Genomic DNA, 26,088 nt, shown 5'->3' on the forward strand with positions numbered 1-26,088 from the left:
TTTCACTTTGTGTTTGTTTCACTTTGTGTAGCTTGGTGTTTCCATTTCTTCCTTGACCTTGTGTTTCTGTTTTCTTTATTTTAGTTGGCTTTTGTGGGTTTTCCCTCTGGTCTTTCTTGTTTTATGTTATATACTTCAGTTCTGAATCTTTGGTGTGTGGTTACCATTACGAATATGTAAAGGATAGTTGTATATACATACAGTCGTCCATTTTCTTCTGCGTGTGCCTTATCTCCATTCCCCTTTGTGAATTTGGATCTTTGGATCCCCGCTTCTTCAGTCATTATTGTCTCAGTTTGTCCCTATGTATGCCGAATGTTCACTATCTTGTTATAACAATTCTATTATTATTTAAGCTTATAATGCCCTGTTCTTAGTAAGGGTTGCACTCCTCTGCTTCTATTTGCCTGATAATCACTTTACTCCTAATTATGTATATATATTTTTTGTCATTTTGTTTAAGGTGAATTGACCCCTTTCAGTATTTCCTGTAGTACAGTAGTGGAGAATTCCCTCAATTTTTGTATGTCTGGAAAAGTCTTAATTTCTCCTTCGTATCTAAAGGAGAGCTTAGCTGGATACATTATTCTAAGCTGGTAGTTCCTTTCACTTAATAGTTTAAATATTGGATTCCATTCCTTTCTGGCTTGTAAGGTTTGCACTGAGAAGTCCAAGGATAATCTAATGGGTTTACCTTTATAAGTTATCGTTTTCTTCTCCCTGGCTGCCTTGAGAATTCTGTCTTCATTATTGATTTTTGATAATTTTAATACAATGTGTCTTGGTGAATTTGGGTTGAGATAATTGGGTGTTCTGCTGATTTCTTGAATTCCAAGCTCCAGCTCATTTCTTAGATTTGGGAAATTCTCATCCACTATTTTTCTGAAAACGCTTTCTGATCCCTGTTCCTTTTCCTCGCCTTCTATAATGCCCATTATTCTTATGTTTCCTCTCCTGGTGATATCAGCTAGTTCTTGAATTTTTCTTTCATTATTTTTCATTCTTCAGTTTCTCTTTTCTTCTTTCTGATTTATTTCTAGATTTCTGTCTTCAATATCACTGATCCTTTCCTCCATTTGGTCAACTCTACTTCCCAAGCTTGATTTTTCATTTTTCAACTCTTGCAGTGTTTTTTATCTCCAGAAGTTCTATTTGGTTCTTTTTGAGGGTTTCAATCTCCTTGCTCTGCTCATCTAGTTGTTTTTTTCAATTCCTGAAATTGTCGATATGACTTGTCTCGGAATTCACTTGAGTTTTTTCAGAAATATCATCCTGAATTCCGTCATTCAAGTTACCTATATCTATGTCTGTAAGCTTATTTTCTGGACATTTTTCTCTTTCTGAGATGCCTTGTCGCCTTGTTTGTTCATGGTGTTTGACGAACTATTTCTCCGCCTGGGCATTAATGGAAATGTCTTCTGCTTTTTTTCCAGAAAGATTTATTACATAAAGGTCTCTCTTTAGCCTGCTGCAGAAAAGGCGCTTTTCTTTTGGTTTCCAGTAGGTGATATCTAAGCTTCTTGGCTCCCTGCTTTATATAAAGCTTTAAAAATGCCTTTTTATTTTCTGATATTTAATCACACTCGCTACCCTGTTTCAGTCCCTGTCAGTGTTAGCAACAGTTTCGGTAACGTTTGCTCAGATTCCCCTTGGGCTCTGTGGTGATCGGTCTCGGAGGGTATGGAGGGAGGGGCCTCTGCGTTAGGGGTTGGGAGCTGTGTCTCAGCCTCGGTTTTGCAACAGTGGTTGGTAAAAATCAACTGTTTTTTGCTGGTCACTTCTCTGCTTTCTGCCCTGATGACTGGGCCCTGCCACCAGCTAGACATGGGGAGCTCATAACTTTCCCAGGGAACTCGCTGCTCCTTCTCCCCTCTTCCTCCTCTTCCAGGGAGCTCCAGCAGCTGCGAGAGGCAATTTCTTTATTTCTCTCAGTCCACCGCCCGACACCCGGGGGGTTCTGACCTGTGGTAGCTCTTATGTGCAGATCCCATGCTCAGACGTGCTGGTGTGCAGTTTGGGTGTTTTTTGTTGAGTTTTAAATGTTCACTTTATTGTTGTTTCAAGGGGAGAGATTTGGGGACGTCTCTCACTCTGCCATGTTTCCAAAGATCCTCCTTTGTTGAAAATTATTTGCGCGCGCGCACACACACACACACACACACACACACACACACACACAGACGCACATACATGGGTTTATTTCTGGGCTCTGTCATTAGTCCAAATATAAAAATTAACTCAAAATGGATCAAAGACCTAAATATAAGACCTTAAACAATAAGACACATAGAAGAAAACAGGTACTAAACTTACGGACCTTGGTCTTAAAGGGGATTTTATGAATTTGACTTAAAAAGCAAGGGAAGTAAAATCAAAACATAAAATGAGACTACAGCAAACTTAAAAGCTTCTGCACAGCAAAAGAAACTATCAACAAAACAAAAAGGCAACCATCCCCTGGCTATGGATAAAGACATCTGACTTGTGGTGCTGCTCTGATATCAGTCAGGGTCAAAGCAGACATACAGTCTTTTGTTCATCCTACTTTGATGCCTGGGTTGGTGGCCAGAGCAATTTCATGCCTGGGGCACATGAAAAAAAAAAAAAAAGGTAACCAACCAAATGGGAGAAGATATTTATAAACAACTCTGGTAAGTGGTTAATATCCGAAATATATAAAGAACTCATACAATTCAACAAATAATCCAGTGAAAAAAAGGGCAGAGGACTTGAACAGACACTTATCCTAAGAAGATATACAAACAAAGACTTATGAAAAGATGCTCAACTTCACTAGCTATTAGAGAAATGCAAATCAAAACCACAATGAAGTATCACCTCACACCTGTTAGAATGGCTATTATCAACAAGTAATAAGTGCTGGAGAGGTTGTGGAGGAAAAGGAACCCTTGTACATTACAAGTGGGAATGTAAACTGGTACAGACACAATGGAAAACAGTATGCAGGGTCCTCAAAAAATTAAGAAACGAGTTACTATATGACCCAATAATCCTTCTGGGTCTCTATCTGAAAAATTTGAAAACATTTTTTCATAAAGATATGAGCACCCCGATGTTCACTGCAGCATTATTCACGGTGGCCAAGACATGGAAACAACCAAAGTGTCCTTCGATAGATGGCTGGATAAAGATGTAGAGTGTGTGTGTGTGTGTGTGTGTGTGTGTGTATACACACACACAACAGAATATTAGTCAGCTGTAAGACATGAAATACTGCCATTTGCAATAACATGGATGGACTTAAAGAATATCATGCTAAAAGTAGTCCAATGGAAAAAGTCAAGAACCATATAATTGTATTCATATGTGGGATATAAAACTAAAATCAACAAATAAGACAAACACTCATAGACACAGTCAACAGTATGGTGATTACTAGAGGGAAAAGGTGGTGGGAGAAGTGAGAAAGGGTAAAGGGGGTCAAACATATGGACAAACATATGGAAGATTGGACTTTGGGTGCTAAGCACGCAATGTAATATACAGATGATGTATTATTGAATTGTACACTTGAAACTTATGTAATTTTATTAACCAATGTCACAATAAATTTAATAAAAATTTTTAAATGGGGGTGGGGGACTTAGGCCCTAAGCCACTGCAACTAATGATCTCCTATCTCAAAACTGGTTTTTGAAGGCATTCCTCAACCTTTTTCTTGGCTTTGATCAGATTCCTCAGTCTTCCTGGTGGTTAATACCAACAAAAATATAAGACAAATATACAGATGATGTATTTTGATATTGTACAAAATATCAAAACGATACTAAAGTATAAGAAACAAAAAGGATAAATATGGTAAATGTAATTTATCTCTAGTGCTATATGTCCTTCAGGCTCTAAGTCAATTATTTCCATGGTGCTCGGAATACTGCTGCTATCTTGCCTTAATTCTTAGATTTTTGGAGTTTGAAATATGAGGTGAAGGGTGAATCACTGGGCAAAACGGCTGCTTTCAAATCATTTCACGTCCAAGGTACCCTTCACACTATACTTTATCAATGAAACATACACAACTTTTGTTTTCATTTTAATTTATTCTGTGCAGTTTAAAGTGAAAGTTAAAACATCACATAAACCACAGAAGCTTTAGATATAGTATTGACCAGTTTTAAAACAAAAATAAAGGATCACTTACACATACTCCTCATCTCTAATTTTACATCTTATTATACAACAGTACTATTAACATACACAATTCTAATTCTTATAAACCTATTTGTCAAGCAGCAAGATGACAATGCATCATAGCACAGCACAGAATGTTTCCTTTAAGAAACCACAGCAGCAGTATTTAGTGAGTGGTTATGCATAGAACTGATTTGGAGGGTAATGTTAAACACTGGTCATAAAACAGGCAACACATGTACAATAACAAATGGACAACATAACTTGTATTAAAATGTTACCATTTAATGCTTTAAGTTAAAAGCTATAAGATATTTTAGAAGCAGACAATACAAGGTGCTTTAATTCCAGACTTCATAACAAAATACTATTCCATCAGCTGCTTGAGAGTCTATAACATTTGAGTACTGCTCACTGGCTTTTTAAAGTTAACTTCAAATACAAAAGTTTACCAGTTAAAGTCTAAAGTTACATTGGTTACATATTACATTAAAACATAACTTTTCAGAAAAACTGACTTCAAAAAATATTGCATTTTGACAAAATAATTTCAAAAAATGTTGCTCTTAAAAGTAAAAATATACTACTTTCAAGTCAAATCTTTCAACACGTTTTGGTTTAAAATGCCATATTTGTGAAATCATTACTTAACATATTCCCAACTTTCAACACAATAACAGTTTGAAGCTGTTTTTAAACCTAATAATATCTAAAGAAACGAGTCAGTAAACATGTGAATTGGCTATCCATCAAATAACAACATATCAATGTTTCCACCATGAAAACAATACTACAAAATCTGCTGGATGATTTTTAACTTGATGTAAATATTAAAAACCTCATTTAACAGTGCTATACAAATATTTAGTGTTTTTTGGCATTTAAGTCAGAGTAGTGCTACCAATACATCTGATACCAGCAATTATCACAAGAGTTTGAGAGGCAAAGAGAAAGATTTGGGAATGGTTGGTTGGAAAGGAAATGAATACCTACCAGAGTCCTCAATTTTAGAATTACTCCTCAAAAGATAGTATATTTGATTAATATCATTGTGAATGAGTATTCAGACAAGACTAATATTTTTATTTTTTAATGCTCAGAACCATCTAAACTTTAAAATTAACCACAGGTTATTCCATCTCCTACTGAGAAACTGAAAATGCCCTTAGGAAGAGGTTCTGATTAGTTCAGAAACAAAAGCTCTGAAATAGGAAAAAGAACAGAGACACTATACCACACAAATAATTCTGTGTTGACAACTATTTCTCTTACCTCTCTTAGTGGCCTTAGAAATACGTACTATGCTGACTGTATTGAGGGAAAAAAGGTTTCAGAGGAATTCATTTGTAGAATTTTCATACTGGTATTCTTTTTACTCTCCCAAAAGTTAAAACATAGAAGGGTGTTAGCTATTAACATGCTTTTGGATCTATTTCCCAAATAAGTAAAGCAGAACATTTCTTAAAATTCTATTTAAAATCTTTGATGCATAAATATTAATAAATAATGCCAACATGTACACCTTTACATGGATTAATTTGTGGATGACCCTTGGAAGGTTTTGGGGGTTTATATCAGCCATCGTTCTTTAATACTGACACAACATGAAAACTCTCCAACTACTTAGTTTGTCAGCAAATATCTAAATCTACGATATCTGCTATATAACAGAATCCACAGCTTAAAATATCAGACTATGAAAAATCTAATTTAAATATCCTCATACTACCAAGAAGCTTTTTAGGCAATTTTTTCCCTAACTGATGATCGCTTTAATGGGATATTTAGCTAATACGAAGCACTAAAATCAATGCTTGAAACTTGTGTCACTGTTTAAATCCCTACAGTCACATAAAAACAGAAAACTGCATCCAATAAGGAAATGAAAACAAAGGTTATGCCCCACTCTCAGCAGCTGGGGATCTTCCCATTGCAAATATTTAAAGCTAAAGTTATGCTCTGTAAATTCCCTTTTAGTACATACAAAAGACTACAATGATAGCAAAGGTGTTCATCAGGAATATCACTTGGGGCAGAGCATGTGAACTGTTAAGTAACAAGCAAAAGTATCAGTATGAAGTATGAGGTACCAAACATAATTACACACCACCATAAAACAGAGGTGATATTCTGTGATGACTAGTACTTTAGAAACAAACTTTAAAAACTTAAGAACTTGGATTAATATTAGCTTTGCAACTCTCTCTTATACAAAGCAGGAAACACTAAACAGGAAGGTTCTTTAATCCATATCTCTCTACCCCAGTAACCACTTAGTCCAAAGTTCAAGCAGGCCATTTTCACCTACTCTCTATTTTTTCTCAATACCCAGTTTCTCTGAGACCTTGTCACTGAATTGCTGTTCGTGAAGAAATATTTTCTCCACAACACATGCCTTGAGCATGAAGTCCTCCCATACAAAGGGAGCAACTAATCTTACTCTTCCTAAAGCAGAAGACAGTTCTTAGATTACTAAATTACTAAAGTCTTGAATAGGTTGCCCTAAAAATGTATCTCATAGAGGATAACTATTTTAATAACATTGTAAGAGTCAGAATTAATTTCCCCAATAAATAATTGCTATTCTAGGAAAAAATAATTTTACAAACTATTTTTTTATTTAAGATACCATCAATTGTAAGATGCACCATATGTATCACTGAGAAAAAACACAGGCAATTAAACTGACAATGCTTTCGCATCGTGTAGAATATTTATTTTATATTCATTGAAACAGAACTTTTAAACAGATTTTTATCACATCAATCTTGTGCATACATAAAGCAAGTGTATGATATAAACTAGTTAAGTTATAACTATAACTTCATATTCCAAGTCCGACTCTTCTGAATCATCTCTTTTATCACAGTCATCAATATCTACATTCTTCCACACAGCAGCACCCCTGGTATCATCAAGAGCACTGGTGACGCAGCATTTCTTGAAAGGGTGCTCTACCACCGTCTTTTGTTTAATGTCAGCAGCAAAACAGTGTTTGACACCTTAACGACAGTCTTGCACAACACACGAATCGATCGCACCAGCCTCTCGTTGCTTTGAATTGTGTTTCATCTATTCCGAGGGTTTTGGCAATTTCCCCCGCCTTCAACTGCATCTTTTGGCATGTGATAGGCAATCCTTTTGCACATATCTCATTGACAAAATGTAGTACAGCTTCATTTATTTGTGGATATCTTCCCTTCTGAGGTCTTGTAAAGCATTTTGTTGTTGCTTCACAAGAAAATAAGGAATTGCAGTCATTCCTTCGGTGACAAATATTTGCTTCACTAATATCAAATGTACGCCCTGCTGCTCTGTTTCCATGCTTTTCTGTGTACACAATAATTTTTCGTTTCAGTGCTGTAATCTTTTGAAGACATTTTTAAATGCCAATTAAATTTGACACATTTGATATCAATAATATAGTGATGTCGCTATGACAAGCTATAAGTTCCAACACGCACAGGCTTGGAAAATTACATCAAATATTGCCTGGTTGACAGTAATCGTGGGATGCATCCCAATTTCAGACAAGTTAAAATTGGGGGCAGGGGGAGGGAGGCAGAGTACATTATAAAACCAACAAAATACAGTTTTTCAAGCCTGTAATGTTTAACAGATTCACACAAGTGCAAGAAAATAAGCTCAAGAGCCAAGGAATAAGTATATAATTAAAAGCTAGTAAAGCAAAAGATTATCTTTAAGATGACATTAGCAATGGTCCAATTTGGTTTCGATTCCCTTTATTTTTATATGGCTTACATGTAAACCTTTTTTTTGAATTGGACTTAATATCCAAGTACAAATGTTCTTCAACATTTTAGCAAATTGCAAAGCCAAGTCATTAAAGACAAGAGGCTCTCAACTGCCTTTCATCATTGACTAACACAGGACAATGGCTAGGGTCAGTGGCCTTCATCAGCAGGTGCCCTCCTCTGGCGAGCAGATCTGATTCTGTGTGGAGACGATGAAGCATCCTCTTCTGTTTCAGACCCTGAAGGCTCATGATCTCCCTCCTGGGATCCAGTGTCTCCCACCAGTTCCCTCAGAAACTTGAATTTCGATAAAAAAAGATGCCAAACAAAATACCAACCTAAAGAAAGACAAAAACAAAGAAAAGTTATTATACACAATGTTACCATTGACAACATCTAGATAATTGTGCAGTGGGGTGGGGGTGGGGGGCAGATATTACAAAACAATATGTATAACAAATATATATGTGATTACAAATATACATATAACAAATGCTTACTAAGCATTTACTGTGGACAAGGAAGGCATAAGGATAAACTCTGGGATGATAGAGGAATGACAAAAACAATTTCTGCCTTCATAGAATTTAGAATCCAAGCTTGGTCGATCTACATTAAAATTATGAGATTATGATACCCAAGCATTTATCATATTAAAATCAAACTTTTGAGAGCATTTTTCTGGGGAAGAAAGAATGCACTTTGCTATTTACTGAAACATTCATACCTCAATGATAATATTTACTAAAAGCAAGTTTTCTTCAATCAGAATGCAAAAGACATTATTAAATGGCAGGAATCAACTACACTACAATGAAAAATTTCCAGTCAGGACCAAGATTTAATAAGTTTCTAGAAATAATAAATTTTCATAGAAAATAATTTTTAATTACATGATAAAAGAATAAAGCCAGAGCACCAGTATTTTAAGTTCAAGGTTCTAAAAATACAGTATTTTCATGTCAAAGTCATTAAAAAGTCTGAATAACTCTCCCTCCCCCAAAATTACTAACCAAGTTTTTTAATTGTTTTGCAAGGAATTTTAAGTTTACTAAGTTTTAGAAGTCCACTAATGAGGAAAAACAATCGAGAAAGGAATGCACAGGATAAAACCTGTGAACACATGACGGGTTGCTCTGAAATGTTAAGAACATAAATAAACAAAATTAATCATTGTAACAAAGTTTTTTATGTGAGTAGTTTTCTTTAAACTCTCTAGCTTCATAGAAGAGCAACAGACCATAGCATATTCTGTTAACTAGTATTTTTTGAAAACAAAATCCAAGCAGCTTTTCTAACCCCAGCATTATAACAGACCAAGGTGAATGGCCAACTATAAGGAAATTTCTGATTTTACTTACTTTTCTCTTACAAACTCGGGGGAGAAAAAAGGATTAACATAAACTCTCTGGTACTAAAAGACTAACTTCAGAGATTTAACCCATTGAGAAAAATTTTTGCATATCTTTAAACTTGAGTACTGAGTACTAACTGAACCACACAACAAATATATTTTTGTCAAGTGTGTGTTTGGGTAAAGCACCTAACCTTGTAAAATTTTAATGATATTCCAGAATAGCAAGCTCTCTCTTCACCCAAAATTCTTTGTCAAAACAGGCAAGTGAATTAGTGAAAAGAACACTGGAGAAGGCCTCAGGAGTCCTACTTCTGACAAGACTCAAAAAGCCATTGTGAAGAAAAACAGACGGTAGATAAAGGGCTTAAGGTGCCTAGCATTGAATTTACATTTTGTAAAATGTTCGATCAACATGCTGTGGCTGTCCCTGGGCAATGGGATCTGAGGTGATTTCTACTTTGTTGTTGTTTAATTATCTTTTTTTAATTGAGATTCAATTCATATACCATAAAATTTGCCCTTTAAAATTCAGCCTTTAAGCACATTCACAAGGTTGTGCAAACATCACCCTTACCTAACTCCAGAACATTTTTATAAAACCCATACCCATTAGTTGTTACTCCACATTTCCTCCTTCCTCCAGCCCCTGGCAACCACTGATCTACTTTTCTATCTCTATGGATTTGCCTACTCTGACCATTTCACATACAAGCATACCTTACTTTATTGAGCTTTGCAGATACTGCGTTTTTTCCGAATTGAAGGTTTGTGGCAACCTTGCGTCAAGCAAGGGTATCAGCACCGATTTTCCAACATGTATGGAACAACGAAGCCTGGATGACAGCACACCTGTTTACAACATAGTGTACTAAATATTTTAAGCCTACTATTAAGACCTACTGCTCAGATAAAGATTCTTTTCAAAAATATCACTGCTCATTGACAATGCACCTGGTCACCCAAGAGCTCTAATGGAGATGTAAAACAAGACTGATGTTGTTTTGCCTGCTAACACAACATCCATTCTGCAGCCCATGGATCAGGGAGTAATTTCGACTTTCAAGTACTAGTATTTAAGAAATACATTTCATAAGGTTATAGCTGCCATAAACAGTGATTCCTCTGATGATCTGGGCAAAGTAAATTGAAAACCTCTGGAAAGGATTCACCATTCTAGATCTCATTAAGAACATTTGTAATTCATAAAAAGACATCAAAATATAAGCATTAACAGGAGTTTGGAAGAAGTTGATTCCAACTCTCATGGGTGACTTTACGGGGTTCAAGACTTCAGTGGAGAAGTAACTACAGATGTGACAGAAATAGCAAGAAACCTAAATGAGTAGAGGAACCTAAAGATATGACTGAATTGCTGCCATCTCATGATAAAATTTTAATGGATTAAGAGTTGCTTTTTATAGATGAGCAAAGAAAGTGTTTTCTTGAGATTGAAACCTCTCCTGGTGAAGATGCTATGGAGACTGTTGAAATGACAACAAAGAATTTATAATACCACATAAACTTAGTTGATAAAGCACTGGCAGAGTTTGAGAGGATTGACTTCAATTATGAATGAAGTTCTGCTGTGGGTAAAATGCTATCAAAAAGTATCGCATGCTACAGAGAAATCGTTCACCAAAGGAAGAGTCAACTGATGCAGAAAACTTCATTATTATCTTAAACGGCTACAGCCACTCCAACCTTCAACAACCACTACTAGCCTGATCAGTCAGCAGCCATCAACATCATGACATTATGACTCACTGAAAGTTCCGATGGTGGTTATCATTTCTTAGCAATAAAGTATTTTTTAAATTAAGGTATGCATTGCTTTTTTTAGACAATGCTATTGCACACATTATAGACTACAGTATAGTGTAAACAAAGCTTTTATATGCACTGTGAAACCAAAAAATCCATGTGACTTATTTTAATGTGATATTCACTTTACTGCAGTGGTCTGCAACTGAACCCACAATATCTCTGATGTATGCCTGTAAATGGACTCATAAAACGTAGTCTTTTGTGTCTGGTTTCTTTCATTTGACATTTATCTTCAAGGTTCTTCATCCATGCTGTTGCATGTCATTTTTTTTATTATTGAATAATATTCCATTATATGGATAAATCACATTTTGTTTAACCATTCATCAATTAATAGACATTTGGCTAGTTTTTATTTTTTGGCTATTATAAAAAACAAAGTTTCCACTTTTTGGCTCCAATGACCCTTTGTGTAGAAGTTTTCACATGGATATGTTTTCATTTCTTTTGGGTATATGTTTATGAGCATAATCAATGGACCACATGGTAACTTTATGCTTAAGCCCACCAGCAAAGTTTGAGATTCCAATTTCTCTACATCTTCAAGACTTTTTATTATCCACCTTTTTTATTATAGTAATCCTAGCAGGTGTAAAGTGCATATCATTGTAGCTTTTATTTGCATTTCCCTAATGACCAAAGATTTGAACATCTTTTCATGTGTTTATTGGCCATTTGTATATCTTCTTTGGAGAAATGTCTATTCAATTCGTTGCTCACTTTTAAATTAGGTTGTTTTCTTTTATTATTGAGTTGTCTGAGTTTTTTATATATTCTTGATATTAGACCCTTATCATATGTATGATTTGCAAATATTTTCTGCCATTCTGTGAGTAGTCTTTTCACTGTCTTAATAATGTCCTTCGAAGTACAAACGTTTTTAATTATGATAATGCCTAATTTATCATTTTTTCTTTGATAAAATCCAACTTATCTATTTTCCTTTAGTTGCTTATGCTTTTGGTGTCATATCTAGGGAATCACTGATTAATCCAAGGTCATGAATATGTATTCTTATAAGAGTTTTAGCTCTTATATTTAGGTCTTTGATCCATTGTAATTAATTTTGGTGTGAGAGGTCCAAATTCATTCGTTTGCATGTGGATATCAAGTTGTACCAGAACCATCTGTTGAAAAGACTGTTCTCCACCCCTCTCTATTAAACTGTCTTGGCGTCTTCGTCAAAAATCAAATGACCATAAATGTTACAGTTTATTTCTGAACTCTCAATTCTGTTCTATTGATCTATATGCCTATCCTTATGCTCATGTCATACCATCTTGATTATAGTAGCTTAGTATTACGTTTTGAAATTGAGACTATAAACCCATCCACTTTGTTCAAGATTCTTTTGACTATTCTGAGTCTGTTGCATTTCCATATAATTTTAGAATTATCTTGTCAATTTCTGCAAAAAAGATAGCAAGAATTTTGATAAGAATTACATTGAACCTGTAGATCAATGTGGGGACCTACACTGTTTTGTTGGTTTTTGTCTGTTTTTTAATACATCGCTATACTTAACCAAATTTTTCCACAATGGATATATATAGTTTTGATAATCAGGAAAATCTGGAGAAAAAAACAAGTCAGAAACTGATAAGTAAATCATGAATGCTCTGTAGACTTATGTGCTTTAAATAGCCCAATGCCATTAAATGGCTTAAATTAATAAGGTCTGTTGATTTCAACAGATACTAAGAGAAACCCTTAACTCTAAGGTTAGTTTTGAGAACTATAAAACTTGTTAGCAAGTTAAAAAGAACTACAACCTACAAGTTAAAAAGAACTCATTTGTCTAAGGTGCTGAGCTAAATAGAGATTATGGAAGTGAGAGGGTGGGGGTAGTGGAGGTGGGGGTGAGGGTTATGCGTAGTGACACTATTTCCCACAAAAAATCGTGAGGTAGAGAATTCCCCTAGTACAGATATGGAGTTCATTTTCTGGGCAGCCAAAAAGAGCAAATACCCACCACTGTGCTTGATTTTTACAATGACTACTGTAATGATAGGGCGGGAATGCAATGTTAAGAGATAAATTGTAGTGTTGATAAGAACTGCAGTAGTATTCACTACATTGAGGGAAATTCAAGGAGTTGACCTCCAAGTAAAATGACTAAGTTCTTACACAGTTGTAATTTTGGGGACAGAGATAGGAGAAGGATTTCCATATCACAGTACTCAGGATCAGTAAGATCTGATGCTTCTACAACACACTGTTTACCAAAGATTGTTAATAGTCTGGAGGCAGGGGGAGAAAAAAGGATGATACTAAAAATTCCAGGCAGTGTGAATGGAAAAACTGCACACTACATATTTATTTTGGGGGAAAAAGAAAACAACTATTAAAACTCCCTTGGGTATACACCAGGAAAAGCAAGATCCAGCAAAAACTAAGAGAAGTACTATAGTGCCAGATAAAACTGCTAATAAGATACTCACTGGCTATGTTAACTAGACTTGAAAATACAATGGCTAACTTTGGGACAGGTAACTGTAAGGAAGTGCTTTGCAGATATTTAATGGCCAAATTGTAATTCAGTTTAACTAAACTGTCCCTTCACATACTTCTGGTATGTCACACTCCTTGTAACTAATAGGGCTCTGACTTATTCATCGACAGTATTTTACTTATACTGATCTTATGATAAATACAAATAGTCATATACATAGTCCATATCCTGTTATTTTAATAAAGCAACTTTTAGTTCAAGAACCAGAAACCCTGACTTAGCTTAACCAAAAATGAAAAAATTGTTATTAGCTTACAGGAGTATCTCACAGAGCACATGGAAAGCACTCCTACTAGGGACTAGAACTAGAAGGCTCTTGTGAACTGATGTCATTCTCTCAGCATTATCTATTTCTCTCTGCAAGCTTGCTTCACTTTTTTCTAGGCTTCTCTTGCATGTAGCTGCTTTTTTGCAGCTTTATATGACTTCTCAGTTTATATCCTCAAAAAACAGCCTAGAATCTCTGCCCCAACTTGGGTCCAGTGTGAGCCCCAAGACCAATGTGAATTACCTGGGTCAGGTATTGTAAACATGGCTGTAAGGCCTACCCCTGAGAGTTCAAGAGTGATTTAAGAGATTGAAGGAGGCTGGATAGGATGGCCTGGAGAAAGAAGTCCAGTAAAGATGTCTCCTCTACTTTTATTAGGCAACAGGCTGCTGGAAGATGGTCTCCACTAAAAGAATCACCCGAAATACATCAATGAGCTAGGCAGGTAATTCTTTTGTTAGATAAAGTCTAATCAAAATCTTTGATTTTCTTGGGATCTGCCTCAATTCCTTTAAAATTTCAAGACAACGTAACCTTGATGAATGTCCACAATGCAAGAGGTCCTCAACTTCTTAAGCAGAAGAACTACAAGGGGTGGGGATAACGGGATCAGATGAGGCTGAGAGTCATGTCTCCATTTTAGGGAAAAGGACACATGTAAATGTAAAAAAAGTTCGAAAGCAGTTAATATCCAATGGAAAGAACCCAGTTAAAGATATGTGATTACCACACTGCAGTCATTCACAAGAATTGCTCAACCTGGATACTCATCATGTTCTGCTAGGGAGCTTTTAGAAACTAGATTCCCAACAATTCATCCCAGATATCACAAATCCATCACCAGGGACCATGCTTACTCATGTTTTTTAAGCTCCCTAGATGATTCTGATCCACATACAGGTTTAGAAAAGAGAAATGGAGTAAAGAAGAAACATGAGTGCTGTTGTAGATCAATTATGGATTGTATGAGGAAAAGGAAGAAAGGATTATTAGCAATGGAGCATCAGTGGGAAAGAGATGCAACAGTTAACCAGATCACCTGAGAAGATCCCACTTGAGAAAAGGCAGCAAAAGCCACTTTAGTATTTAGTAATTGGACAAAGCATGTAAGGAAGAGCTATAAAGAAACTGCCCAGGCACTGATGACGAGTGGGGCGTTGCTAAGGAAGGACAATGGATGTGCAATGAATGATGCAATGGATGGTCAGAAGTTGGTCATAAAGAATTACATCTTTGCTCCAAGTAGAATTGTATCGTCTGTCTATTAACAGAATAGTTTAATATAACATTCATGTATGCAAAGTGCATTCTCTTGTGTAGTATGTTAAGAGAAAACAAGTGGTAAGTTACATGATATAAAGCATCACACTTTATGTACATGATACTGGTTGTAAGAGAGCATCAAATAGGAGAGACGAATATGCATCATCATGTGTGTTGGGAGGGGGAGAGTCACCACAGACACAAGGGATAAAATCAACAGTTCAGATTTACAACTCTCACCATAAGAATAGACTAACCTAATTTGGACTCTGGACTCTACTAAGTAACTTCTCTCAGGTGTGTATATGTATCTTTGGGAGAGAGCAGGATAGTATAACCACTAAAACCCAAGCTACCTTTTACTGAAAGAGACTTACCCATTGTATCCTGCATGCTTACAGCAGACAGGACCTTTTATGGAAGTATAGCTCATAAAATTCCTCCCACACAAACTTGATATGCAGACACCAGAAATTCCTCACCTACCCCTATTGTATGGGGCATTTGTCTTATATTTTGTTCTGGGATTTAGTAAGAAAAAAACGGGGAGGAGGAAGGGAGAATAAAGGAGCAATGGGGGAGAAAGAACTATCCACAATTATATGTACTTATAATCAGAAGTTAAAACTAGTATTGCAGTTTTTCATAGTTTAAATGGCAAGTCTGTATTGTGCTTCAGTCTCACACTGGTAAGTACTATACATCAAAAAAACTGGCTGGCAACAAAGGGTGTGTGTTCTGGGATAAGCAAAGGAGTACTCACTTGTGTGTACCAATAACTGTTAGTTCAAAAAATGAATTTCACAAAACACACTGTACATTGTTTTTCTATGCAGGATGAATGTACTGGCAGCAGAAAGGCAGTGATGAGTTTGAGTGATGAACCACCACCATCAACACACCACAAACTCAGAGAATAGTTGTAATTAAAGAGTTCTCAGGTCACGAAGTACTCTTACATTCAACATCTCATTGAACCTTCCAATAACCTCTGAATTAATCATTACCATTTTCTAGATAAGAAAATAAAGTTTCAACAAGAAGGCCACTGAGTGAAAACAGAGCAATGAATTTAAAAATTGTATCATATTTCTCAGATTTTCATGGTGAAAGTAATGATAAAACACAAAACACTAATTAGGAAATGAGAATTTCATTTCACCACCCAAGATTTTAAGGTCAAAAGCCTAGATGCAGTATAACCACAAATTCTTATCTTTGTGGAATCATTCCAATGGAGTTGCATGATCCAACCATCATGCTGGTATCTAAGTGGTTAACTGACTCAATACCAATCTCAATTTGTATAAAGCTCTTTTCTTTTCCATTTTTAATCCTATTACCTTATTTCATTTTACTCTGAAGGCAGCTAAGGCTTATTTCCAAGATAATATGTAGGCTAAGTAAAAATAGAGCCATGATCCTTCAGCTGCTACCACAATGCTTCCTCTACTGCATACCCCTTTCATAATGACACACTAGGCAGAACCTGAAGACATTCTGAATCAACACAATGTTGAACCATAATACCTCCACATCCAAAACTTTTATCCATTAACTGTAAGACATTTTAAAAGTTGCCTTTTAAAACCTATCTTCTTTATATATTCTTCTCTCTTTGGTGGTCACAACAGTTCCATGGATCCAAATACTACTTCTATTACAAATCATGACCAAATTTTTCATCTATACTTTCTACCTTTTTTGAACTGCCAGAATCTCCAGGCGGTTGGCTTGAAGTGTAAAAAATATATATACCCAACAGCTCCTTCTTCTCATTTTGCATTTGTGTAATGAGTACTGTATCTTCTCCCCATCACTGTAACCTCAATGCTAAAGATTCTACGTTAATAAGACCTCTCCCATCTGTTTCCTTCTCTACATTCTCAGTGCCATTCTCTACCCTAGATCAAATTCTTATTATTTGTCGACTAGATTAATCTATAATCTATTAAACTATAATCTCTTATATCTCAAAAGCATGTTCGAACAAAACTGCTTGGTCATGAATCCTAACTCAATAAAGATGGGAGCTAACTTGGGCAAGTTAACTTGCAACTTGGGCAAATTAGCCCCTAGCTGTTTCAGTTTCCTCTTCTATAATCTGGAGATAATAGTATCCACTGTCAAAGAGTCAATGTGGTAATAAAAAAAATTAATACACACAACATGCTAAAAAATGCCTTGCACATAATAAACACTCATCAAAAGTTAGCCATTGATACCCTCTCCTAGGTTCCAGTCTCTTCCCTACCAGGGCAAAATCCACAGACATGAGGCTACTACTGTTCCTGAAAATTTTAAACATCACTGATACATAATTTTTATATCTTTCTACTATATTACCTCTCCAGTACAGTGCTCTTGTGGTTGATTGCTTTAGCACTTCATGCTCACTTCCATCATCCCTTCATCGTATTAACTATGTCTATCATTTCCCCAAGAAACAAGTTTCTTAAAGAAGGGAAAAGTACGGTTTTCTAATATTTCCCACTGTGTCCTCTGTCTTGGAATAATACCTGGCATAGATTAGATACTCAAAACAAATCGATCAACCTCCATTATACACTCATACACACTCACACATACACTCACACACACACAAAACCCACTAACCATGAAGTTAAGGGTTTCAATGACTTTCACCAATTACCCATTTCAGAGCTCCGAAGATACCTAGTGAAAAATATAATAGCTGATAATTGGACAGAACTGCTGGGTGCCCTTTCACAAAGATAATGAACAACCTTATCAACCACACTCACTTGACATATAAAGAATATTCCACTCAATAATAGCAGAATAATCATTCTTTTTAAGTATATACGGAACAATCACCAAGACAGACTATTAATTCATCATCAATTTATTGGTCTCTCAAATTTCATTATACAACATATAATAAAATTTTTCTGACAATAAAAAAATTAAACTAGAAGTTGATAACAAAATTATATATGGGGAAAATCAAATATTTGAAATTTAAACAACATACTTCTAAATAACTCTTGGTTCAAAGGAGAAATCACAAGTAAAACTAGAAAATATTTTGAACTGAATAATTTGTTTTAATCAAAAGCAATAACTGGAAAGAAATTTATATCACTAAGTGCTGATTTTTTTTTAAAAAGTCTGGACTCAATAATTCAAGCTTCCATCATAAGAAACTAGAAGAAGTACTAATTAAACTCAAAATAAGTAGAAGAAAACAAGGATAACAAAAATCAATGAAATAGAATATGACAAATAATGAAGGGGGGATCAATGAAACCAAAGCTGATTCTCTGATAAGATCAATAAAAGTTAAAAACCTCTAGCCAAACTGATCATGAAAAAGACAGAAAGGGCACAAGTAACAATATTAGAAATGAGAGAAGACATCAGCACAGATCCTACAGATATTAAAAGGAGAGAATATTATAACTTTATCCCTGTAAACTGAATACCTCATATTAAATAGACATAGTGCTTAAAAAACACAAACTATAGAAGCTCATTCAAGAAGAAACAGTTAACTAGAATAGCCCAATATCTACTTAAAAAATTGAATTTGTAGTTAAAATCCTTCCCCAAAAGAAAAGTCCTGGCCCAGATTAATTCTACCAACATTTAAGAAAGCATACAAACTGTAACAGACATCTTAGTATCTTACAGTGGCTCAAGTCTTTGGGTAACCCTTGTGTGACCTGTCTCCTTGAGTGTGGGCAGAACCTGTGACCTGCTTCCAACCAATACAGGTAATGGGATAGTAATTCCCTTTATTGGGTTATGTTATATGGTAAAGGTAAAGGGATTTTGCAGATGTAATATAAAAGGTCTCTATCAGTTGATTTTAAGTTACTCGAAAGGGAAATTATCTTAAGTGGGCCTAACTCAATTAAGTGAAAGACTTTAAAAGAAAGACTGGCACCTTCCCTGGTATCAGAGATATTCTCCTGCTGATTTAAAGAAGCAAGTGACCAAGAGACCCACAGTCACAAGGAACCGAATTCTGCCAACCACCACATGAGCCAGGCCAACACACTGACTACAGATTTGTGAGATGGGGAGCAGTGGATCCAGCTAAGCTATACCTAGACTCCTGATCCACAGAAACTGTGAGCTAATAATTACGTGTTGTTTTAAACTGCTCAGTTTGTGTAATTTGTTATGCAGCAACAGAAAACTAATATACCAATTCTTCCAAAAGAAATAAAAGAGAAAGGAACATTTCCCAATTCATTTGATGAGGTCTGCATGACCCTTATGACAAAACCAAAGTCATTTAAGAAAACTACAAATATTCCTCATGAATGTAAATAGAAAAACCTCAAAAATTTAGTAAATTGAATCCTGCAATATATAAAAAGAATAATACATCGTGAACAAAGGGGTTTATCTGAGGAATGTAGATTTGCTTTAACATTCAAAATCGATATAATTCACTAGAAGACAAAGAAAAACCATATGATTATCTCAATAGTTACAGAAAAAAGGCATCTGAAAAAAATACAACATCTATTTCTAATTTCAAAAAAAACTCAGCAAAGTAGTAATAGAAAGGAACTTTTCTTCTTCAACTAATAAAGAATATCTACAAAAAACCTACAGCTAACATACTTATTGGTGAAAGACTACAAGTTTCTCTCCAAAAGATCAGGGAGAAAGGTCTGTTTTCACCCCTTTTGACACTATACTGGAGGTACGATGAGGCAAAAACTAAAAGACACACACATTGGAAAGCATAGGTAAAACAATAAACCTCTAGGTAGAAAATCCTATGGAATTTACAAAAAATAAAGGAATCCCCTCCCCTAAATCTTACAAAGAATTGTTAATTTGACAAGGTAACAGGATATAAAGGCAATATGGAAATAAATGAATGAATGAGTGAATGAATGAATGAGTTTAGCAGCTTTACTGAATATGTCAATACACAAAAATCATTTCTCTGTATAATTAGCAGCAAACATTACAAGAATACCCTTTACGATAGCATCAAAAATATGAAACCTTTAAATTAAATTAGAAAAAATCAGTGCAAGAACTATATTACACATTGAAATATACAAAATGTTGCTAAGAGAAATTGAAGTCCTAAAATAAATGTCAATTCTCTTCAACTATAGATTCAACAGATCAGTTTTAACAAGCTGATTCTAAAGCTTATAAGAAAATGCAAAGGATCTAAAATAGCCAAAACCCTGAAAAGAATAACACTGCATAACCTACACAGTTGACATAAGAATAGACATATATAGATCAATGAAACAGAAGAGTCCCCAGAAATAAATCCATACATACAGAGTCAATTGATTTTCAACAACTGCCTTTTCAATAAATGATGCTAAAACAGCTGGATATCCTTATGTAAGGAAAAAGAATCCCAATCCTTAACTCAAACTCAATCTTAACATCCATCAATAAGTAAACAAATTGTGGTATATCCATACAATGGAATGTTATCCAGCAATAAAAAAATGAATCACTTATACACACAATAACATAGATGGATTTCAAAAGCATTACGCTAAGTGAAAGAAGTCAAACACAAAAAGCACGTTGTAAGATTCCACTTGTAATAAATTCTAGAAAAGGCAAAATTATGGTTATAGAAAGCAGTTCAGTTGTTGCCAGGGGCTTGAAGACTGACTACAAAAGGGCATGAGGGAACTTTCTGAAGTGATGAAAATGTTCTGTATCCTGATTGTGGTGGTGGTCACACTACTGTGTAAAATTTTCTAAAGAACATCAAATTAGTCTTCGGATTTCTGTTCACAGATTTTACCTTATTCTACCATTATTTTGAAATGTGTATTATCCTAAGTAAAACTAAAGGTAGTTTAAATTTTCTAAAACCAAATTTAATCTTTGAAGATTCATTTTTCACACATCAATTAATTCCTATTTATTCACCTGTACCTAAATGTGAGATAGATAAGCAGAAATACACTACATCCTCAGTATTCCCGGATTCCATTACTTGCAAAGTCACCTACTGGCATAAATTCTGCAGGTGATGCATGTAAAGTACCACAATCTGGATGCCTCCTGCCCCCATCAATGTTCCTCATCCTAGCCAATTCTTCAAGAGCTGATAATCAATTCATTTATTCATTCATTCAAATATTCATAGAGCACCTACCATGTTCCAAATACCATCCTTACTGCAACATCTGTGCCCAATGATAACAAAGAAATATAGGAAAAAATAAAGCAGAGCAAAGGGAAAAGGGCAAGTATGAAGGAAGCTTGAATCTGAGGTTAGGGAGGCCTCAAGGACAACTAGAATGACGAAGTTGCCATTTACTGGGATGGTAAAGGCTGCAAGAAAACCAAGATCAAGAAAGTGGTTTTAGATACGCACTAAATTGGAAATGCTTGTTATACTCACCATTAAAGAGTTTTTATAACCCAATCTCCAGCCCATCCTACCTTGGAGGTCAGGGGGTGGAGCTGAAACTTCCCATCCTCTAATGATATGTTTGGTATTTTTAGTGACCAGCTGCTATCCTGAAACAATCTAGGGGCCCCACCCTGAGCTGCCTCATTAACATAAACTCAGGTGTGGTCAAAAGGGCCTGCTATGAATTACAAAAGATGCTATCACTCAGGAAATTCCAAGGTTTTGGGGAGCTTTGTGCCCAAAAGACCAAACATTTTTAATTTTCTCATGGAGATGAACTCAGTACTTGCCCTCTGCTCTCAGAGACATGGGCAAAGAAAAAGTTTGTTTAGTACAGCAGAGGGAATATAGTCAATAATATTGTAATGACTACGTATGGTGCTGGGTGGGTACTAAACTTATCAGGGGACCATGTCAGAAGTTATACATATCTAACTACGATGCTGTATACCTGAAACTAATATATATTTTTTTAAATTAAGTTTATTGTGGTAACATTGCTTAATGCAATCATATAATTTTCAGGTAAACATTATTATTTGACATCTGTATATTCTATTGTGTGTTCACCACCCAAAGTCCAGTTTCCTTCAGCTTGAAACTAATATATTATTGAATGTCAACTGTAACTGAAAAAAATTTTTTAATTAAATAAAAGCATAAACTACATTTTGAAAAATTTTTAAAAAGCTTGTTTCTATTTGGATAGTGATAACAGGGAATGAATATACAAACCTAAGTTGATTCATTTCACGTAAAAGTACAGTGTACCCCCATTAGTAGACCTTTTCTTGGACTCTTGCAATTTATTGTTGAAAGTAATGACTATGTCGTATTCTTTTCCAGAATTTGTTATTCCGTAGTAGAACCAGATTTTAGTTCTCTTCGTGTTTCAGAACCATGCTTCCAAGAGATGCGCAAATATTTGGGAGATGAATGAGTGTATGTCATATGGCCCAAAGACTGGGAATGAATGAGGAAGGTAAAATAATGCCTAAGGTCTGTGAAAAAACGAGTTGTTTTATGGAAAGATTCTATGAAAACATTGCCTATGTGAAAATTGCATTCAGAAACTCAGATTTTACTAGTTTCCTTGTGTCTCCCCTACTGGAGTGAAAGGTCCTCAAGAGCAGGGATTATGCTTTATTAATTTGTGGACACTCTTCACCACCACCACAGTATCTGAACATAAGAGTTCATTTAGTACTGTATTAATATAAGGGTTATCCATTCTGAAACAATGCTGGTTTGTACCACACTTAAGACTTATGTGTAATGGGAATATAATAATCTATATTGGGATTCTTTCTTCATTCCTTCTTAGAATACATGAAGGCCTATTATACATCAGGCACTACTCTAGGATCCAGAGACAGAGCAATGAATAAGCCAAACAAGGTCCCCATGCCTTCATGGAGCTTAAACTAAACTCTCACTGGGGAAACAGATACATAAAATAGCTTATTTCTGAGAATGCTAAGTGCTTTGAAAACTAAGATTAAATGAGTGACTGGACAGACTACTGTAGGTGGTCAGGGTCCTTCTCTCTGAGACAACAACTGATGTGAGATCTGAATGGAGAGAAACCAGCCATGTGAAGAGCAAAAGGAAGAATGAGGAGTGTACAAGGTCCGCCTGTTGGTAGAAAGTTGAGAGTAGTGAGGAGAATGAAGAGATGTATGGAGAATGAGGTGGCTACATCACAAATCCTTGTAGGGCACAGTAAGAAATCTGGGTTATATTTAGAGGGAAATGGGAAGCCATTGGAGGATAAACTTTAAACAAGGAGTGACGTTTTTAAAAGAGTGGAACTGATCTAATAAAGCAAAAGAAACAAAAAACTGGATGGTAGGAGAGGGGGATACCAACTGGAGCCAAAACTCAGTCAAGACCACGGAAAAGATTGGGACTTGGGATGAGAAGATGAGAAGGGAGATAAGAAAAAACAAAATAAGATGGGTTGAAAGTCTATTTACAGACTGTCACTCAGGCAGCCAAGTTTACAACAGCCAATAGGGAAATGAGAGGATTCCTCTCTAGAGAGATGGAATACCCACAGAGAACGGAACCTCTAGATACTAACAATTAGGGATTCCCCTGGAGAAGAAGCCCTATCACCCTGCAATGATGAGCCCAGAGCTGACACTGAGAATTTATCATCATCTCTTACTACCTCACCCTTAAATATAAATAGATCATTAGACATTTGCAGAAAACCTCCAATCATAAAAAGAATCCAAAGCAATCAAACAAAAATAAAATATATGTAAGAAATAAAGGCAATGCAGAGAAAAAAAATTTATTAAAAATAAAAACAGGAGGTCCAACATCCAACCAACAGAAGTTTTGAAGAATGAAGAAAATGGAGGGGAGAAAATTATCAAAGATCTAATAAAAAATTTCCCCAGATATGCGGAAAAAAATCTCAATCAAAAGGGCCCAGAAAAAAAAAAAATGAAAGAGAAACATACCAAGGCATACCATTATGACATTTCAGAATATCATTAATTTAAAATAAAAAAAAAAAATCCTGAAAGAATCTAGAAAGAGAAACCAAGTCACTTATAAGGACCAGAAAATAGAAGACATTAAATTTCTCAAAATTAGACCTAGGAAGCTAGAAATCAATGGAGTAATAATTTTAAAATTCAGATGAAAATATCTGCAACCTGCAATCTGTTCAAATTATCAATCAAGTATAAAGGTAGAAAAATAAAATAAAATAAAAATTTCAGGCAGGCACTAGCTCAAAAAATTATCTTCCATGCATTCTTAGAAAGCCACTAAAATATATGCTTGAACAAAACAAGACTGTGAAATGAGAAAGATGGTCACATGAGATCTGGAAAACAGTTTCCAGCAGAGAAAAGGAAAGAGTAGGCTGAGAATGAAAATTTCAAGAAAAATGGAGAAACCATACAAGAAAGAAAACATAGTCATATTACATTATTTGATAATATTTACACTGTCAAAATATAAATCTTAACTATCAAGTTAACCAAAATTGTCATTAGTAATGGCATGCAGGAAAAGAAATGGGGACTATATCATGGTTAGTAAATAATGACAAAAATTGCAAAATCAAGAAATAGCTCTGAATAAATTACTAAAAATATGGAAATAAACAACTAAGGAAAACAGTGATACTGAGGATTAAAGGGAACTTCTTTTTTTATAACTCTTTTAGTACTACTGGCTTTGAAACTTTATTTCTTTTGTTAAAAATATTTGAGAAAACATTTTCTGAATAAAAAAGTCTGACTAGTATGTGAAAAGTAGATTATAAAGAAAAGAGGGAACAGAAAAACACTAGTTAGAAAAATGAGGCAAGCCCAAAACAGAGGATGGTGGTGGTGTTAGACATAAAGAAGAAAACATATTCTAGATTTTTTAAAGAAATAAAATTGGACTTTCAGATGGAGTTGATATTTGTAAGGGGAGATGGATGAGAAGCAAAGGGCAAAACAAAGTATGATACCCAAGACCTTGGCTACTGGTAACATGTGAGATGGGAAGGGTGGGGTGAGGGAGAACAGGTGGTACATTTAGTACATCATATAATGAATACACCCTATACTACATAGAGCCTATAGTATTTATTTTGAATTCTGACCAATAATTTCATCAACCTGAACTCATACTTCAATACTGCAATTATGAAAAAAGAAACTCACTGACATCTGGTTCTAAATACTTCCCAAATTTTCACAATTACTCAGCCACTCTAAGGGACTTGTGGTTATCAGTTACTGTGTATAAAGAAATCAAAAAGATCTAAAATTGTGCTAATATTACCTTAAGAAAGTTTTATGTCCTCTCATTCCAAGAAGGTAAAACTCACAGCAAACATAACAGCACCATTATTATAGAACTAAGAGTTGGGTTACCTGACCCTGGAAGTTTAATATAGCCAGTGTTTTTAAGTTCTGCCTAGTCTCAACATTTCTGTTTGGAATTTAGTTTAAGCCTGAACTCTAAGTAAACAATTTCACTTGTGCTCAAATCCAACTCTGACCCTATCTTTTCGTAAATGACAGTAATGAAACCTCTCATTATCATTGGGGTCAGAATCTGTTAAAAACTTAAAGGAGTAACCAATCACTTCACCTTCGAATACAGGCCAAGGTTAAAATCTGGGCAGAGTGTGGTAAGAATGGCAATCAAGGGCAGACGCGGCCGGTGAAGCAATATCTGGTTTAAGCCCGAGTCAAGATGCCCAGTCTTGGATCCTGTTCCTTCCCTCTTCAGGATGCCAGAGGGCCTGTCATAGGTCTGAGTTCACTCCTGAGAGGTCAATGGACAGGTAAGAGGTAAGATGATTTAAGACACTTGTCCACGCCTTAATATTTTTTTAACCAGACAAAACCAGCAAGTCAGCAACACGAGTCGAGCTGGCGTTTGTACCGCAGCGTGCAATTCCCCACGGTGGATGCCCCACTCACCGCACACCATCAGCAGCAGGACGATCAGCAGCGTGGCCACGAACACCAGCAGGGTCAACCCGACGTTGTGCCACATCTTGGAGGTTGGGGGCGGCCGGCTCAGAGCGATGCGGCGGTGGGCGCGGGCGGGAGG

The 26,088-nt window shown here is 35.5% G+C and overlaps 1 protein-coding gene and 1 non-coding gene across 2 annotated transcripts; one reads left to right on the plus strand and one right to left on the minus strand.

Moving 5' to 3' along the window:
* The first annotated feature begins 2,452 nt into the window (after window positions 1-2,452).
* Window positions 2,453-2,595, plus strand: LOC112477728. Its single transcript, XR_003045566.1, has one exon. It is a non-coding gene; the product is annotated as a small nucleolar RNA SNORA48 (small nucleolar RNA).
* Window positions 2,596-7,737: 5,142 nt separating this feature from the next.
* On the minus strand, window positions 7,738-26,082 carry SMIM13 (small integral membrane protein 13). The gene is made up of 2 exons (XM_006909266.3): window positions 25,956-26,082; window positions 7,738-8,242 (listed from the first exon to the last, which is right to left on the minus strand). Exons 1-2 carry the CDS (start codon window positions 26,029-26,031, stop codon window positions 8,055-8,057), a joined length of 264 nt encoding a protein of 87 aa, XP_006909328.1. The 5' UTR covers window positions 26,032-26,082; the 3' UTR covers window positions 7,738-8,054.
* Window positions 26,083-26,088: the final 6 nt, after the last annotated feature.

This window comes from Pteropus alecto, unplaced genomic scaffold (genome assembly GCF_000325575.1).
Source record: "Pteropus alecto unplaced genomic scaffold, ASM32557v1 scaffold121, whole genome shotgun sequence".
Classification (NCBI taxonomy): Eukaryota; Metazoa; Chordata; class Mammalia; order Chiroptera; family Pteropodidae; genus Pteropus; species Pteropus alecto.